This window comes from Halichoerus grypus, chromosome 1 (genome assembly GCF_964656455.1).
Source record: "Halichoerus grypus chromosome 1, mHalGry1.hap1.1, whole genome shotgun sequence".
Classification (NCBI taxonomy): Eukaryota; Metazoa; Chordata; class Mammalia; order Carnivora; family Phocidae; genus Halichoerus; species Halichoerus grypus.
In genome coordinates, this window is record NC_135712.1 from 212,500,297 (window position 1) to 212,518,688 (window position 18,392).

Below are 18,392 nucleotides of genomic sequence, written 5' to 3' on the forward strand. Positions count from 1 at the left end.
CCAAGTCTTCCAGACCCGGACCCCAGGCTGGTCTCCTGGCCCGTGGGCCCCCCCCGCCGCTCTCCCCTGGCTTTGCTTTTGTGACAAAGGAGAGTTGGGAGGAGGGGGTTTGCGGCCGAGGCGCGCAGCTCAGCGGAGTGGGGTGGCGCCTGTCCCCCATCACCCCTTGGGAGGATGGTGCCCGGGGGCCGCAGGCCCCGGCGCAGGGAAGTCAGGGCGGCCTTCCCGTGTTCCCGCAGAGAGCGCGAGCAGCGCGAGCGGGAGCAGCGCCTGGAGGCCTTCCACGAGCGCAAGGAGAAGGCGCGCCTGCAGCGGGAGCGCCTGCAGCTCGAGTGCCAGCGGCAGCGGCTGGAGCGCGAGCGCATGGAGCGCGAGCGGCTGGAGCGCGAGCGCATGCGCGTGGAGCGCGAGCGCCGCAAGGAGCAGGAGCGCATCCACCGCGAGCGCGAGGAGCTGCGGCGCCAGCAGGAGCAGCTGCGCTACGAGCAGGAGCGGCGGCCGGTGCTGCGGAGGCCCTACGACGATGGGCGGTAAGGACCCGGCCCCCTTCCCTGGAGGGTTGGGGACCTTGACGACCGAATCTGGGGCGTCTGGACGCCTGCGCAGGACTCACAGGTGCCTCCACCTCGAGTTTATGGAGTTTCTCGATCTGGGGGCTCTGCGGCGTTTTCCCTGAGTTACTCTGCAGAGAAGCTTGATGGTTGCCACTTGGGGAACAGTTTGTGATGCTCTCGCTTAGGCTGCCCCGTTCTTCACACTGCGGTTCCTGGTGGAGCATAACCACCTGCCAAGTGCCTGTCTGGGGCCGGCCGAGCCTGCGATTAGGCCCCTGGGCACCATGGCCTCGTAGAGGGAGAGGCATGGAATTGCGCTGTAGAAAAGGAAATTGCCTTCCTGTTCACGAAGTAGGTTTATTGGTCTCCAGCTCCTCTGAGCTGCTTAATTGATGGTCACCCATCACCCCACCACCCATGAGCCCAGTGTTCTGGTAAAAATCAGGAAGAAGATAATTGAATGCCATCCTGAGCTGTATGTAGTTCACTATCACCCGATCTAATTCCCTTTGCTTTTGCAAAAAACTCAGAGGGAGGTTCAGGTTACCATAGAAGACAGGAAAGGGGAAATGTGGCAGCTCGGAATGGCGTTCCAGAAGAATCAAATATTTCATTTCCCTTGCATCTGGGCTCACACGGGGATCAAGGTATTAACAGCCTTGTGATACAATTAGCTCCCAGCAGCCCTCCTTTCAGGACTGTCAGATGAAAATACCGGCATGCCTCTTGGCAGTTTGGGGGATTTTAATTTATCAAATCAAAGCAATAATGATTGAATGTTTAGAGATTAGCCCTGCAGGACATTTTAAACGATACTGGGTCTGGAGAGAGCTCCCCTCCCCACCTCACCTCTTTCCCTTTTTCCTCATTCTCTGTCCATAAATGAAATTCACATCCTTTTAAAAATAAAAAACAGGCGAGATGATGCTTATTGGCCGGAAGGCAAGCGTGTGGCCATGGAGGACAGGTACCGCCCAGACTTCCCTCGGCCTGATCACCGCTTCCATGACTTTGACCATCGAGACCGGGGCCAATACCAGGACCATGTGGCTGACAGGTCAGCACCCACCCTCTCCTGCAGCTGTGGACGGAGCCAGCTCAGCCTGACGCAGGGATGGGTCTCCCTCTGTTCTCCGACGTCTCATTTACTTGTGAGGCTCCCCGTGCCTGGCTGACCCGCTGCACGTGGGATTTAGAAGCTCGCGCCTTGAGCAGGATGTTGGACTCGGGGGTCCCTTAGGGCATCCTTAGCTTGTGTGGCGGGAGGAGCCTCAGCTCCTTTCACGCACTGCCCTCTTCACAGATCAGTGGGGACTGGGGGCGATTCCTGAGTCTCAGCACCCCCATGCCCAGCTTTCCAGGGCCCATACTCTGGGCCTCACAGCTCCCCTGGGCTCTCTCCCAGCCACCCCTCCACCAAAGCGTCCCTTGGGAAGCAGAGGGTTTCGAGGAGGGCATGCCCAGCCTCCTGTTTGTACAGAGAGGAAGCCGTCTAGAGAAGGGGTGTGACCCGCCCGAGCCTTTGCAGGCAGAGCAGGCCGGAGTCCACGTCCACAGGGTTCACTGAGCAACAGAGGTTCCTGTGCCAGCACACCAGGCAAGAACTGACTGTAGCACACGGGAAAGTTCTTGCTGCCTAGCGTGGTGGTTTAAAGGTTTGAAAAGGTTTTTTTTAGCCAGGCCCTTTTTAAAAAAAATAATTTTTTTTTTTCTTTGTCAAGTGTCTTTTTAAACAGGGAATATGTATATATAGTTCGTTAGAAAGGCAACCCTCGAATTTCTAGTTTAAGAATTCTCTGTCTGGGTTTCTCATCATGTTCCCCTGGGCTGCATATCCCTGAGCCGTTTCACCATTCATAAGCTCTTCTGTAAGGAAGGGAGAGCAGGGGAAAGACAGGCTGAGAAGCTACTCATTTAATGAATGGTGGTTTGAGATTTGGTGTGAATCACATGTATTGGATCAAACCAGAGGTTGGGGACCCTCTAAGGCTTCTCTGGTAGATTTTGGATTTTGTCACTTGGCCACAGATAATAGGCATTGGCTTCATGGTGTGGGTCACTACCTCTGAGATCCCTCCAAGGGATTTTAGTTCAGTAAAATCTTTATTCCCACCTTCTTAGGATCCGGCTTCACTCCCACCCTCAGGGAGAAGGCTTTAGATGCAAGCCAGCTTTTTTGCACAGGCCAGTAAATTACAGTTCTTACTGGGTGGAATGGAATAAATACCCCAATTGTGGAACTCGTGTGTGTGGCCTGCCGAAATGTTGTGTAGTGCCACCAGCTGCTGTTGGAATGAGATATTTCCCTTTTGCAGGAGGGAAGGTTCAAGGTCAGTGATGGGAGAGCGAGATGGGCAAGTAAGTAAAACCCAGACCCCAAGCCTGGGGCGCACCTGCTTCTGCTTTGGGGCGGGGGGTGGGGGGGCAGATTGTGGACGTGTCCGTTCTGGCCCGTGAGTTGAAGTGTGCGTCGTTGATTGTTTTCTGATTAGTCAGTCTGTGTTTTTCGACTATGTAGGGCCTGTGCCACCTCCTGAGAAGGATGTATCTGGGGGTCTGCGGGCACTGACCACCCTGGGGGTGTGGGAGGGGCCCTCCTGTCATCAGCAAGGAGGAGGTGTCCTTGATTCTTCCAGGGAAGACTGACTCTTCTCAGAGGACCCTTGGGCGGAGCCGTCAAGCACCATAAAGTGCGGGGCTCTCCACGTGCACAGGGCCAGAGAGGCCTCAGCTGGCCCTTCGTGTGGCGCCAGAGATGGAGCTGTAGGGACGCTCCAGGGTTCTGAAGCACTGTCAGTGTTGGCAGGGAGCATCCGGCGAGCTGAGGGTCAGGAGCCGCAGCCTGGCCGGCTGCAATAGGCTCACAGGAGGGATGTGGCTAGAGTCGCCCTGTCCCTCTTGTGCCTTCCAGCACTACTCAGACGACCGCCATGGCCACGGAGGACCACCGGAGCGCCACAGCCGGGACTCCCGGGACGGCTGGGGGGGCTACAGCTCTGACAAGAGGATGAGTGAGGGTCGGGGGCCACCGCCTCCACCCAGGTTAGCAGCGAGCGGCCCTGGAAATGGGCCGGCCCTGGGTGCCTTGCTGGTTTGCCCCCAACAGCCCTTTCCCACTTTGCCTCAGCCCCTAGGAATGAGGTCCCCTGCCTGCTGATGGAGACAGCCCTAGAGCCTTTCTTACACTTGCCCCGGGGACCAGAGAAGCTTTATGCACCCCCACCCCTGTCCCCCAGTCACCTTTAGGCGTTTTTAAGGCAGGTGTGGTGCCTGTCAGAAGGTTCTGCCTCCCCTAGGTGGGTTTTCAGGTATGGAGCGAAGAAGGCAGCACCACTTTGATAGATAGAAACGTAAAGTGTTCTTTCCCAAGTGACCTATTTAGCACTTGGTCCTTGAATACCATTTAGTCCATTTTGCCTTAAATACCTGTGGGAAATGGAACCGGGAGAACTCCTCTGCAGACAAAAGATAGCCCCGAGCGCCGTGACCGTGGGGTGGGCGGCTGTCACCCATACATGCAGGGCAGCCGAGCATTCGCCCTCGAGGACAGGTGTCGGGGGCTCCGATGGGCTCCTCGTCCCAGGTCTCAGAGCACAGGTCAGCCTGGGCCTGGACCCCACTGGTGGCTGCTGGTGCTCACACACTGGAACCCTGTTTGGATTTGTACTACCTGGAGTTTCTCTCTGTAACTTTTTTTAAACCACTTTTATGAGTCACATTCACATGCTGTAGAGTTGACCCACTTGAAGCGTACCATTTGAGGGCTTGTAGTGTGTTCAGAGCTGGCTATTCATCACCACCGTCCATCACAGAACATTGTCAGCACCCCCAAAGGAAGCGCCCGTTAGCGGTCACTCCCCATTCTGCCTCCCCCCTCCCCTGGCTCCCACTGATCCAGTCTGTCTGTGGATTTGCCTCTTCGGGGCATTTCACACAAATGAAATCACATTATGTGGTCTCTTGTGTCTGGCTTCTCTCAGTATCGTGTTTGCAAGGTTCATCCACGAGGTCTCACGTGTCAGCTGCGTCCCTTTTTATGGCTCAGTAACGTGCCACGTGTGCAGAGACCACACTTTGTCCGCTCACCAGCCAGTGGACACTGGGGTAGTTTCCACCTTGGGGCTGTCACAAAGTCGTGCTGCAAGGAATGTTTGTGTGAGAGTTTTTCCGTGAACGTGTTTCCCGTTCCCTTGGGTGGGTAAGCAGGGATGAACTAGGCGGGTCCCACGGTCACCGCGTGCTGTCCTGTTTGACCGCCTCACTGGCCACGCGTTAGGATCCCTGTTTCTCCACAGGCTCGACAGCACTTACCGTCTGTCAGGTGGCACGCATGGTCTTGGCGGTAGCTGGGCTGAGCTCCTGCTCATGTGCTCGCTGACCACGCGTGTGTCTCTGGGGGCGTGACTGTTCTCATCCTCTGCCCTCTTCCCTCAGGAACCCTTGACCTGGGACAGGATTAGCGGGGCCACGGCCTCACCGTAGAGGCTCCAGGGACACTTACATATCTGCTTTCTGTTCTGACCGAAGGGGTGGACGTGACTGGGCGGAGCACAGTCAGAGGCTAGAAGAGCACCCGGAGCGTGCGTGGCCAGGCTCAGTGGACACAGGCACGGCGGGCCGGGAGCATGCGCGGTGGCAAGGTACGGGCTGACTCTTGCCCAGGAGCTGAAGGAGGGCCGCACATTTTCAGGACAGTCCAGGGGCCGGTCCCCTCTGGCAGTTGCAGAGGCTTCCAGGAGCTTCCAAGAAGGGAGTGTGTGCAAACTCTTTCCTTTCTTCCAGGTGGTGAGAGGGGCCTATCTGGGCCCTCGGGGCCAGGACACATGGCAAATCGGGGCGGGATGTCGGGGTAAGGAGTTTTGTCCCTGGATAAAATTAATTTGTTCCTGCCCCTCCTTTCCTCTCCCTTTTTTGCGTGTTTGACCAACTTGCTGGGGTGACTGTTTTGAAAACAAGCCCCCAAAGTGGCTCTTGGCAGCTTCTGCAAGTCGCACTCCTCAGTTACCCGGAATGCAGTCTGGGATTATGATTTTTCTCACCTGGAAAAAGCCAAACAGGTCTAAAGGCTGCAGAGCCATATGCTGCCCCGCATAAGGAGGAAAATGTAAAGCCCTTCAAGGGGACAAAACGTGTGCCTTTGTTCCTAGGCGAGGCGGCTTTGCACAAGGCGGGCATTCCCAGGGTCACATGGTGCCCGGTGGCGGACTGGAAGGTGGAGGACTGGCCGGCCAGGACCGGGGCAGCAGAGTCCCGCACCCCCACCCCCACCCGTACCCCCACTTCACCCGTCGCTACTAAACCCCACTCACTCCGAGTGTCCAGGTAGGCAGATGCACTGTTGAATAATCTCAGCCGGAGTTACCTTGAACTTGTGGAACCTTTTAAGAAACAAAAGCAAATCCTGCCACCATGTTGTAGCTCAAAACAATGTGAATTCACTTTTTTTTTTTTTTAAATAAACGTGTTCTTCTCTGCCATTTTTAAGACAACATTTCTGTTAACGAGGCATTCCATTTTCCATTAATAAAAGTTTATGGTTCTCACTCGTGTGTGTCGCAGTGATTGCAGAGTGGAGGGCGGTGCCCACCTCAGCAGCACCCTTGTGCTTGTGGGTCGAGGCTGTCAGCCCGTCTGAGCGAGTCCTCCCAACAGCCCGGCGCACTCCCCTTCTCACAGATGAGGAAATGGGTCACGGGGCTTGCAGTAGGTGGCAGGGCTGGGATCCGAATTAGAAATTCTTAATTGGAGGAGGGGGGCGTGCATGGTGGGGGCCTCAGACCAATCACTTCACCCCTTATGCTAGCGTGCCTGGGGTGGGGGCATCTGGTGATGGTGTGCAGGGTTTGGGGGTCTGGCTGAGGGCAGGCCCTGTTTGGTGTGGGACTGGTGGTGACGGATTCCCCCCATTTTTCTGGAAATGCAAATTAATATGTAATTTCCTCATGTGTGATTATAAAGGATCCTAATTTTCCTCGTTAAAGTCTGCCACACAAGGCACCTGGCTGGCCCTGCGTGCTGAGCGGGGAGCCCTCCGGTCCAGGCCCCCCAGTGTGAGCCCACAGTGAAGTGCTTCTCCCACAGAACAGCTGAGCAGCTGCCAACAGGGAGCTTGGGTGACCGCAGGCCCACTGGGGCATCCAAGGGCCAAGTTTGCATCCCACAAATCCTGGCCCTGATCCGGAGTGGGGAGAGTTAATCCCCCAGTGTCCCTGCTGGGAACCTGGATTCCCTCCCTCCAGAACTAGGACAGCCGCCCCACAGGCTACCAAACAATTGCCAATTCTCCTGGAGTAGCCTGTGTTCCCGCTGGGGTGTTTAGTTTTAAAAGAGCAATCTGAAAATCCTCCCCAGCTTGCGTGGAAGCCTGAGCATTAAAGGCAGGTCGGCTCTGGCTCTTGGTGTCCTCTTTGAATTGCGGCAAGTAAATAACCTCGTGAGCTCCCCCCACCACGAGGGCTTTTGGAGTCATTTTCCAGTGACAGGTTGACAGGATGCTTGCTCCATGGTGCCTCCTACACGGGGCCCGTCTCCTCCGCAAGCCAGAGTCTGGAAATTGGGGTCTGGGCTCACCCACGTTGGGTGATAAAAGCCATAATCAGCCTGGGGTTGTGGGTGAGACCCGTTTTGAGATCTTGTCCCCTCGTTGCTGTGGAGGGACCGCCCTCCAGGGGTGACTGACATCCGGGAGTGAGACTGAGGGCCCTCGGCCTGGGCGCTGCCGCCAAGCTGCCCCGTCAGAGCTTTGGACAGCCTGTGGGGACGAGAACAGCCCCTTCCAAACAGCTGGGCCTGGCACCGGACTCGGTTTTACATAGATGCATAAAATCTGTGCGTTTGCTAGGGCTGCCATAACACAGTGCTGAAAGCAAATTTATTCTCTCGCGGTCCTGGAGACCAGAAGTCTGGGGCAAGTTTCCCTCCGAGGCTGTGACACAATCTGTCCCATGCTCTCCCAGCTTTGGGGGTCACTGACAAACTTTGGTGGTGTCCCTTGGCTTGTTGACACATCCCCTTGACCTCTCTGCCCCTGTCATCCAGCCTCTCTGTGTGCGTGTCTGTGGCCAAATTTCCACTTTCTGTAAGTACACCGGTCATATGGGTCGGGGCTCGCCCAAATGACCTCATTTGAACTTGAACGCCTGTGGAAAGGCCTTGTCTCCAAATACAGCCACCTTCTGAGGTCCTGGGGCCCGCACCTCCACACAGGAATCTTGCCCGGATGCAACTTCCAGGTAAATCGAGGGAAAATTACTCCTCATTGACTCCAGGACCTTACCTAGAGTTCCCCCTTTCTATGAACAGGCTGCTGGGGCTCCCGGGTGTCCCTGCCTCCCCACCGCCTCCGTGCAGGATCGGAGCCGGGCACGTGTGTGCACCTGAGCCCCCCCTCATCCTGGGCCCGAGCGTTTACAGGCCGAAGCATGCGGGATCTGCTAGACACTGTTTTCTTATTTCTTCTGTTTGTGTCTGATAACACATCTTACTGTTTTGTTTTTAAATAGTGTGTAGTTAGGGGCGCCTGGGTGGCTCAGTCGTTAAGCGTCTGCCTTTGGCTCAGGTCACGATCCCGGGGTCCTGGGATCAAGTCCCGCATCAGGCTCCCTGCTCCTTGGGGAGCCTGCTTCTCCCTCTGCCTCTGCCTCTCTCTCTGTGTGTCTCTCATGAATAAATAAATAAAATCTTTAAAATAAATAAATAAATAGTGTGTAGTTAGATTGTATTAGGTCTGATTTTTATTCCAGGAGAGAAAAGCGAGGTAGAACCAAGTCTGTGTTCTTTGTATTTATTTAAAAAAAACTTTTTTACTATTTTTTTTCACACATATAGTGTATTATTTGTTTCATGGGTACAGGTCTGAGATTCATCAGTCTTACATAATACCCAGTGCTCATTACAACACGTACCCTCCCCAATGTCCATCACCCAGTTACCCCATCCCCCCAACCCCCTCCCCTCCAGCAACCCTCAGTTTGTTTCTTATGATTACGAGTCTCTTATGGTTTGTCTCCCAAGTCTGCGTTCTAAAAGGGGGCTGCTAGTGGGCACGGGGTTGTTGGCACTCTTTGGCTCCTGTGAACATTTATTGCCATGTATTTGCCTGCATACCTGTTTCCCATTCTGGGTAGGTACCTGGGCCTGGAATTGCTGGCTCACACAGTAATTCTGTGTTTGACTTTGGAGGAACCACCTGTTTTCCACAGCGGCTGCCCCATCTCAGTCCCACCAGTGACGCACGGAGTGCCGCTCCACATCCTCACCAACACTGATTTTCCGGTTTCTGTCTGTGTGTTTATAACAGCCATCCTAACGGTGTGTGGTGGGGTGGATAAACAGAGCGTTGTTCATCCATGCACTGAACACCTGCCACAACGCGGAGGGACCCTGAGGACACTGCTCAGTGAGAGGAGCCAGACACACAAGGACGACCCCACTCCCAGGAGGTCCCCAGAGGAGTCCTGTCCACAGAGACAGGAGAGGGTGGGAGCCAGGGCCGGGGCAGGGGGTAGGGAGTCTGTCCTTCATGGGGACAGAGTCTCCATGTGGGGAGATGGAAAGTTCTGGAGACAGAGGGTAGGGGTGGCTGCAGGACGGTGTGAGTGTGCTTCATGCCCCTGAGCTGTGCACCTAGAGATGGTTACATTTTATATGTATTTTACCACAATTTATAAAATTTTTTGAAGATGGGGGTTCTGTTGGGTACCATCGGAGTGAGAGGCACTGGGTAGGTTGGGAGGGCAGGCTCGAGATCCACCCTGTCTGCCTGTCTGCCCATGGGGAGTTCATAGTCTCTCTCTGCTTTGGCTTCCTTAACTGGAAGAAGGGAACAATAATAGTATGTACCGTAAGGCATCTTTGTGAAGATGAAATTAGTGAAATACGTGAAAAACTCAGAATTGTTCCTAGTGTACAGTAAGTGCTTAATGTTGACTGGCACTGGGGGGGGGCTGCAGGGAAGGGTCCCGGGGTGCTCCGTGCCGTACGGGGGAACTGTAAGATGTTTTGAGGCCTGGAGAATAGGAAGGAAGAAATTCTCAGCTCCAGAAATAAAGAAAACTGCAAAATCAGAATTAATACCTTATCAAATGTCTCCACATCTACAAAAATGTGTCAACTTCATCAATTGCTAAATTTTGTACTCATACAGATTTCATTACATTTCAAAACAGTTGCTAGGTTAAATTTTCTCAGTTTGCAGGAATTCCCAAGTCTGCATGATGATTGCCAGTCTTAAATTGCCTGTGTGACTCCTAGTCAAAAAACCTCAAACACGAAGTTATAAAAAGCCCTTTTGATTTTTAAAAAATAACAGCCGCAAAAGTTGTTGGCTAGTGGGGATGGAGGGCCTTCTAACTGGCTGGCTGGGCTGAGGGGTGGGGTCTCTGCTGGTGTTGACACCCCACCCCCCCACCCCCCCACATAAGACCACCCTTCCCTGGGGCACGGCCATCACAGGATGGTGAGCGAGGTTTGGACCTGAGCTCACACCTCCCAAGTGGGTTCACATCTCAGCTCCCCCTCTTTCATCAGGTGTGGGTCCTTGGGAAAGTGACTCACCCCCTGAGCCCACTGCTTTCCCGTTTCTCAGAGGGGTGTGATAACCTTCATCCTGGGAGGATTTGATGGGCGACCACGGCAGGTCCAACGTGTCTGCTGGAGGCCTCTTTGGCTCAGTGGGGCGCTGGGTCCTCAGGATTTCCTCCTCTCCCCAGAGTGCTGTGCTCATCTTAGGATTGGAGCATTGCACACGCACAACGCTTGCAGGATAATTGGGTGTGTGCATTTCCTGTGGCTGCCCTCACAGATTAACGCGAACTCAGTGGCTCGAAACAATACAAACCTACCCTCTCAAGTTTCGGAAGTCCTACAATCCAGTGTCTGCATGGCTGGTTTCTTGTGGAGGCTGTGGGGGAGGAATCCGGATTCCCTGCCTTTCCAGGTTCCCAGGCCTTCCGCACCGTGACCTTGGCCCCTCCTCCGTCTGCAGAACCTGCAGCCCACCCCGCCCTCCCATCTTTCCTGAGTCCCATCTCCGACCACAGGCTGGAAAAAGAGCCTCCAGTTTTAAGGATTCGTGTGATCAGATTGGACCCACCTGGGAATCCAGGCTCTTCTCCTCATCAGGGTCCTTGACCTCAATCACATCTGCCACAGTCCCTTTTGCCACGTCGGGGAACATTGTCACGGCACCAGGGATTGGGATATGGACATCCTTGGGTGGTGGGCGGGGGCTCTACTTCGCCTATCACCCTGGGGCATGAAACACTCTGCTTTGGGGGTCGCAGATGTGAACGCTGGCCGAAGAAGTGAGACCTACTCCTGTCCTGTGGCTGTGAAGACATCCCCAAGCCCGGACGTGCTCAGTCCCAGCTTCTCTGGGAACCAGAGAAGTGACCGTGCCTTTGGGCGCCGATGAGCAGGCCGGACTCGAAGGTTACTGTCTACACTATTTCTTTTGTGTGTGCCTGACCTTTAGAGTTGACCTCCAGGGTAACTTGCTGCGTCCCTGATGCCCTCAGAGGCCGACATGGCCCCAGCGAAAGTGAAAGCAGTGCGGGGCGGGGGGGCGGGGCCAGATCACTCCCGGAAAGGCGGGCCCGCCCAGGAGCAGCAGGGCGACCCCGGGGCTGTCGGCTTACACCTGCACGACCTGGAACCCACAGCAGACAGAGCCGCCCGGGGTCGCCTCGGGCAGCAAACACCGACCCAGCAGAGACCGCGTCCTACACTCAGGACGACGATGCGGGACCCGGTGAATTAAGGGCGGTGGGGGGGCTCAGATCCACCCTCTCCCGGGGCGCCCGCATACCGACCACACCCTGCGGCAGGCCGAGTGTAAGACGTCAGCGGGCGTGTGCTCAGCCGCCTCTCCAGTGCCCTGTGTTTCCAAAACCCAGATCTCATGATGACGCAGGTATGGTCGGGGCCGCAGAGCTGGAGAGGACCGCCACCCGTAACACAGTTTGAGGGCACCTGGCTGGTTTAGTCCACGGAGCATGCGACTCTTGATCTCGGGGTTGTGAGTTCGAGGCCCATACTGGGTGTAAGATTACCTTAAAAAAAAAAAAAATCTTAAAAAAAAGAAAAAGTTTGTTATTCACTGTTCCCAAGGTGGGGGCAGGCTGGGGACAGAATGGACAAGAACTTTATTGTGGTTTCTGCTAGCAGGGACCTGGTTGTATTGTATTCGGCGAAGCAGGGTCAGCAGGCTCGGGAGCGGCTCGTCGGAATGATCTCAGCGGGCTCTGGGGTGTGGGAAGCTGGCCTTGTCGTCTGGCCCCGGGGCCTTGGGGGGATCCTGGCCCGGAGTGTGAGAGCCCCCCAGAGGAGAGAGTTGTAGACTCTGTGTTGGTGAGTTTGCGTGTAAAAGGCACACTAGGATGAGACGTTTGCTGTCTCTGGGAATTAGCTAGCCCTGGAGGGGCTGCCCCCTGATATTAAAGCATCAAATATCAAACTAGGACGGTGGAAAATCCCCCTAGTTTAGTGTCTGATGGGGTCGCCAAATCCTCGGTCTTGTGGTGTCTCCAGGAAACAGCCGGTAGGTGGCCGACCGTCCCTCCTGGGATTGAGAGGGAGCATCGCAAACCCGTTGGGACGGAAGCAGTAGTAAGACTGCTGTCATGGGAAAGGACGGAGGAGCCCCTCTAGCGAGAGTCACCCGGGACGGAGGCAGGTGCTAGCCTAAAATGCAGGCCCCCAACTCAGAACTGCTGATCTGATTCAGGCCTTACCTCCAGTCACCCCTGGGGTCCTGACCGGTGGGTGAGAAGTGCCGTGCAGTTTCCAAGGCATCCGCACGGTGGCGCCGCCAGGGAGGCCTCCATGAGGGTTGGGTGACTTCCTATAGCCCATGCCAGGCGGGAAGGTCAGAATCACAGCCCTGCCCTTCACCCTAAACCAGTTACCCCGAACCCCTCTGATTGTTCTCGTAAAATGGGCTGGGTGCTTTCCGAGGACGCAAGAGATGATGCGTTGAAGGTGCTTTGCACACTACTCAGCGCACAGCAGGTGCTGAGCCGGTTGTCAGAGGGGCTGTTGATTCTTCCAGAGGGGCCTTCCCCCTCCTTGCCAGAAACCCCTCCCCCTAAGGCTTCAGCATGTCCTTCGGACTTGGGAAGGGAGTCTGCTCAGTCTGCCTTCTCAACCACGGCTGTAATCTATAATGTTGCATTAGCAATTTTTAAACCAGGAGGCCCGGCCCTGGCCTGGTGAGGCTGCACGCTGCGGGGTTAAGTGCCGGAAGCTGCCGGTGGCGTCTTGCAGCTCCTTGCAGCCCCGCAGCCTTCCCCGCCCCGTGCCAACCTGCTGTGAAACTTCCCGGACGCCCCACATACCCAGCCACAGAAACCTCGCGTTAGGCCCCCCGCGGGGAGGCTCGTAAAAGGCACTGAAGCTTCTCCCCCCGCGTGGATGCTGCTGGCCCCGGCGGCCCAAATATTGACGGACTCCGCTGAAGTGAGACCCGGCAGGGTAGATCTCAGCAGCGGCCCAGAAAACGACCCCTCACCCCCTGTCCCAGGGGCACAGGGCACAGAGCCGGGAGCAGCCCACTGGGCCAGGGTGCCCCCAGCAAGGCAAGATGGAAGATCTGGGCCTGAAGGCGCCCCTGAGCCCCTGAGCCCCTGAGCCCTTTCCCGCGTGCTCGTTTGTTTAGCAAATGCTTCCCAGGACACTTCCTATGTGCCGGGCTCTGTGCCAGGAGACCCAGCTGCTTTCGGCGCTCCACGGATGCTTCAAGCAGGGGGTGGGGGGAGGCTGGCTTCCCGGAGGAGGTGACGGGAAGGGCATCTGGAGAGGGAGCAGAATGCTCAAAAACCCCCCAGAAAGGAAAGGGCGTGGCACCTTGAAGGAACAGAGCCAGTGGGAGGCTTGGGGTCAGAGTGGGCTCTGAGGCTTGAGCTGCTCAGGGATCAGGCCAGCAGCCTGTAGGCGATGAGGGGCCCGTGGTGGGTTTTCAGCAGTTGAGAAGAGGAGATCCCTGCCCTCCCAGCAGGCTTCAAGGGTGACCATCCCTGTCTCTCCCTCCCCTCCCCAATGCAACCAGTACTTCCCGCCTTCAGGGAGCCCGCACCAGCCAGCCCTGGGGAAAGGGTGAGCCAAGGTGAGCTCATGCACCAGGCTCTGTCTGGACAAAGGTGCAGCAGGGGTCCCCTCCCCAAAGATCAGAATGTAGGCTGGCAAAGCTGACAAGGCTGGCCATCATGCCCCACCTGGACTGAGTCATGCTGGCCGCACACGGGTGGCAGGAAATGCCATAGATGCCATCGGGGGACAGGACACAGGCGACACTGCTGATAAGTGGGGTGGGCAGGGAGGGGTCACCGGACGCACTCGGGCTCCTCTGTGGAAGAGGTCCCGGGCTCCAGAGGTAGGGGGATGCCTGGGGGAGAAAGAGACAGAGAGACACAGAAGAGACAGAGCAGCAGAGAGAGACGGAGACTTCCAGAGAAGGGAGACAGAGGCTGAGAAACAGAGAGAGTCAGAAGGAGAGACAGATGCAGAGACAAAGTCACACACGGACCCAGAGAGACCCACAGACCCGCAAAGATGTGGAGCTGAGGGGGCTGCCGTGCCCCCTGCCCCCCGTGCCCGCCGGGTGGCGCCCAAGAGCCGTGCTCTGTGTCCTCCGCTGTCCCGCCTGCCCCGCCTGCAGCCGGGCGAGGCTCTTTCTCGCAGCCTCCGCTGCGACTCCCCCACTGGGCGGCCCCCCTTTAGTGGGAGGCCCTGGGCCCCAGGATAAGGGACAGAGGTGGGGGCTGGAGCTGGGGCTGGGATCCAGGCTGTGTGTGTGTCTCAGGGGCTGCGCTGTCTCTGTTTGTCTTGGGGGGGGCGGTGGGTGTTCATATGTGTCCCTGTGTCTGTCTGGGGAGAAGGGGCGACTATAATGTTGTGCGTCTCCACATCCCCAGAAACATGCCACGACCATCTCTGTTCACTTTCCCTGGCAGCTCTGCTTTGAGTCACTCAAGGAATTTAAGAACTGAAACAGGAAGCATTTACTGGTGCTCCGTAGGAGGGGCCACCGTCTCCCGAGGACCCTGGAGGAAATGCTTCCTGCGGAGACCAGAACTGATGCTCACACACTCACTGAATGAGATTTAGGTTCTACTAAACCTAAGCACTTACCATGCGCCGGGCCCTAGCTAGGGTACTGCTTTCATGCTGGGACTCAGTTTCCTCATCTGTGAAATGGGCCTAATGTTAGCACCTAACTCTTCGTTTTGCTATTAAGTGATTGAGCTGAGTTTTGTGAAGCTCTTTGAACACTGCCTGGCACAGCCTGGCACAGAATCATCTCACTTAATCCTTAGAATTACAAGCACATGCATTAAAGCATGGGTCAGTGGGAGCCCCTGAGAATCCTCCCTGCACCGCTAGGGATTCGATGGTTGTCTTAAAAACCTAAATAAGTTGGATGCTCAGGTATCTATCTGCACCAAAACCTCCCTTCTTGTCTAGTCTAGCTCAGTGGTTCTCAAACTTCAGGAAAATGAGTAGACTAGGTCGTGCTGGGTATATAAATCAGAGCCAGCTGCTATTCCTGGCACCAGGGACTCAGCAGTGAACAAAACACACTAGAATCCCTGCCCTAGGGGAGCTTCTGTTCAAGTGGAGAAAACATCATAAGTGAAGTTGATTTGTTACTCAACAAAGGTGAGTTATTATAATTGCTTATTATCCATCAAAGGCTTTCGATACACTTAGCCATTTTGCCTTCCAGAAAGATGGTACTAACTCATACTAGCAATGGAATGAGTACCCATTGTTTTGCATCCTTAAAAAATCGAATATTATCAGATATCAGATATCTTTCTCAAATATAAGAATGGGGGAGCTCTAGGGTGGTTAAACACTTTTGCATGTGAGCCTTTCTTTTATAATTTCCCACCGACGTCTTCTGTGTATCCAAAATAGCATCCATGTTCTATGCATGTATCTCTCAATTCTTATTTATTTCTAACAACTCTTTTCATATGAAGGATGCCACTTTTGAACATGTTGATGGCAAATAACTTTTGTTTTCAATAAAGATAGACTAGAATAACCCAATTTACCAACAGGGACCACCATGAGTTCTCACTTGCCAGACATCCTAGCAATGAATTCCTTATGAAATTTCATTGGAGGAGGACAGAGGTCCAAGAAGTAGTAGCTATGAAGAGAGCACTCTGACCTGAGGCAAAGCCTTTCTTAGCTAAGGATCAATGTATCCATCTTCTGAGATAGACTCAGCACTCAGGGACTTTTCTAATGCATAAAATAGATCACACCACTCCCTTCCTTCAAACCCTCCCATGGCTCCCCATTGCCCTTAGAAGAAAATCCGAAATCATTTTTCCATGGCCTTCTCAAAGCCATTCCCCCCTCTGCACACATTTTCCTTTTTGTTTACCCCCAGGTAGAGAGAGACACCTGAGCCCTCCCATTAGTTCACTCCTGCCACGTTCCAGGGGCTCTGCCCCTGCCTTCCGGTGTGGCTTTGGGGAAGTGATTTCCCTCTCCGAGCCCCAGTGTTCTCATCTGAGAAATGGGATAACAACAGTACCCATCTCATAGAATTGGTGACAGGGAAAGCAGGGAGGTACTGTCCATTTGTTTTCCCCAGCCTCTCACTTGGGGGGACCCTGGCAAACAGCAAACAGCTGCCCCAGGCACTCACTTTCTTTGTCATAAAACAAGGATACAAAAGTTAGTGCTATGATGGGTCCAGTGAGAGCAGACTCACCCTTCAGAGGTCAAGGAGTGAATCGGAGCTGGTAGGGACTGTAGAGAACTCATGTCCCATCCACAGAGCGCCCACGGCTGTGGCTTGGAGACCTCCGATCCAAGGGGATACAACTAGATAAGAAATCTCTTCTGCATCACAAGAGCATCTGTGATTCCAGAATTTTGTGATGCCAAGTTCAGCGGACATGCCATGCATGGTAGGGGCAAGCTGGCCCAGCACCCACCCTGTCTTCCCATCTGCCTGCGGTGTTGGTGGGACGCAGGCCCCTCCCACTTGTGCCCCCTCTGCCTCTGACCACCCACCCGTCCCACTTCCTGTTCCTTCTCTGAATTCCCTCAGGAGCTTCCCAACGTGCCTTTTCTCCTAAGACAGCCAGAAGTGATGTGTGCTAATTTCCGTTCTAAACCCTGGCTCTCCGATTCTAGAATGTTCAGGGGGATCGATCCTGAGGGTCTAGAACGCCAGGCATTCCAAGATTCTGGGAGTCCACAGTTTTGGCGATCCCACGACTCTGAGCCTCCCAGGTCCCAGAGCTCAGGGACTTTCTGAGCTTGTCACTGTCCGCCTGGGTCTTCCATAATTGCCCGTGACAGATAATATAGTGTCTTGAGGCAGAAACCATGATCCCTCTAATCCAGCGGCCCAGGCAGAGGGCTACCGCCCACAGCCACCTGGCTTTCCTAATGGCTTAATGAGAAAGTCAGAATTAATTGGAACTGGCACCCAGCACTCACAGGGCTCGGCGTGGCTGGCTTGGCCTCCGTATGCTAAAGCCCGGCATCCCCGGGCCTTGCTCTGACCTGTTCATGGATGCATGAGGCCTGACTTAGCCTGACGGGGCGGGGTGGGGGAGGTTGGGGGTGGCTGGGGCCACGGTGACCTGGTTCTGCAGGTAGAGCCAGCCCGTCCACCTGCCCTTAGTTTCCCTTAGTCAGCCTTAGGTTCCCTCCTTTGTGCAATGAGCTCAGCCTCCTACTTTGCTGTGGGTTACATGTAAATAGCACCTGTGCTATATTCTATCCTTGGGCACATGGACAGATTCCCAGAAGGGATAGAGTTAGCTGATCATTTCAATAGCTCTTATCAGAGAGATTATGCCATTTCACACTCTGACCCCCGATGTGTGAGATTGCCCTTTTCCCAAAACGGGGCCCAAGAACATGGTGAATTATCCAACCTTTTCATCTCAAGCAACCCGATTTAATAAAAAAAAAAGGGGGGGGGTGTTTCTTGGTAGTTTTCTTTTATAGTTCGCTTACTATGAGTGAGAATAATAAGTTCCTTTCATGTGTTTAGAAGACATTCGTATTTCCTTTTCAAAAACCGTATGTCTTTGGTACGTTTTCTGTTGGGTTGTTGGTCCTTATTGATTTCTGGAAGCTTTTTACATATTAAGGAAATCAGCTTTTTTTTTTTTTTTTTTTTTAAAGATTTTATTTATTTATTTGAGAGAGAGAGAATGAGAGACAGAGAGCATGAGAGGGAGGAGGGTCAGAGGGAGAAGCAGACTCCCTGCTGAGCAGGGAGCCCGATGTGGGACTCGATCCAGGGACTCCAGGATCATGACCTGAGCCGAAGGCAGTCGCTTAACCAACTGAGCCACCCAGGCGCCCAATCAGCTTTTTATCTAGCATGTCTTGGAAAAGTTTCCCTAACTTTGTCTATTGACCTTCTAGTGTGTGTGTGTGTGTGTGTGTGTGTGTGTGCATGCAGGAATTTTATATTTGTATGCAGTTAATTACTAATCTTTTAATTAAAGGCTTTAGGGCTTAATGTCATGCTTCAACACTCTGGGATTGCTATTTTGAACTCCCACGATCTCTTCTAGTAGTTTTATAGTTTCTGTCTTTTTTTTTGGAAAAAGTGTTCAGGGGGTAGAGGCCCATCTGAAATTTATTTTGCTTTTAGTCACTTTCTGTTTTTTTTTTGAGAGAGAGAACACGCCAGCAGGGGCGCGGGGGATAGGGGCAGAGGGAGAGGGAGAGAGAGAATCTCCATGCCCAGCACGGAGCCTGACTCGGGGCTCAATCTCACAACCCTGAGATCATGCCCTGAGCTGAAATCATGAGTCCGATGTTTAACCAACTCAGCGCCCTGCTTTTAGTCAC

General features: G+C 54.3%; 2 protein-coding genes across 9 annotated transcripts in view; one reads left to right on the forward strand and one right to left on the reverse strand.

Annotated features, from left to right (window-relative positions):
- Positions 1–6,097, forward strand: part of SAFB2 (scaffold attachment factor B2) — a 32,805-nt gene extending 26,708 nt beyond the window's left edge. For 4 of the 7 annotated variants that reach the window (XM_036111907.2, XM_036111908.2, XM_036111911.2 and 1 more), the window contains 8 exons: positions 240–530; positions 1,471–1,611; positions 2,676–2,738; positions 2,870–2,912; positions 3,466–3,596; positions 5,082–5,194; positions 5,337–5,403; positions 5,702–6,097. In XM_036111907.2, coding sequence (XP_035967800.1) covers positions 240–530; positions 1,471–1,611; positions 2,676–2,738; positions 2,870–2,912; positions 3,466–3,596; positions 5,082–5,194; positions 5,337–5,403; positions 5,702–5,852 — 1,000 coding nt within the window. In that variant the 3' untranslated portion in view covers positions 5,853–6,097. The remainder of the gene's footprint in view (positions 1–239; positions 531–1,470; positions 1,612–2,675; positions 2,739–2,869; positions 2,913–3,465; positions 3,597–5,081; positions 5,195–5,336; positions 5,404–5,701) is intronic. The other 3 variants (XM_036111910.2, XM_078057063.1, XM_036111912.2) reach the window with 1 other exon arrangement.
- Positions 1–18,392, reverse strand: part of RPL36 (ribosomal protein L36) — a 173,067-nt gene that overhangs the window by 75,858 nt on the left and 78,817 nt on the right. The gene's annotated exons all lie outside the window — the stretch shown is intronic.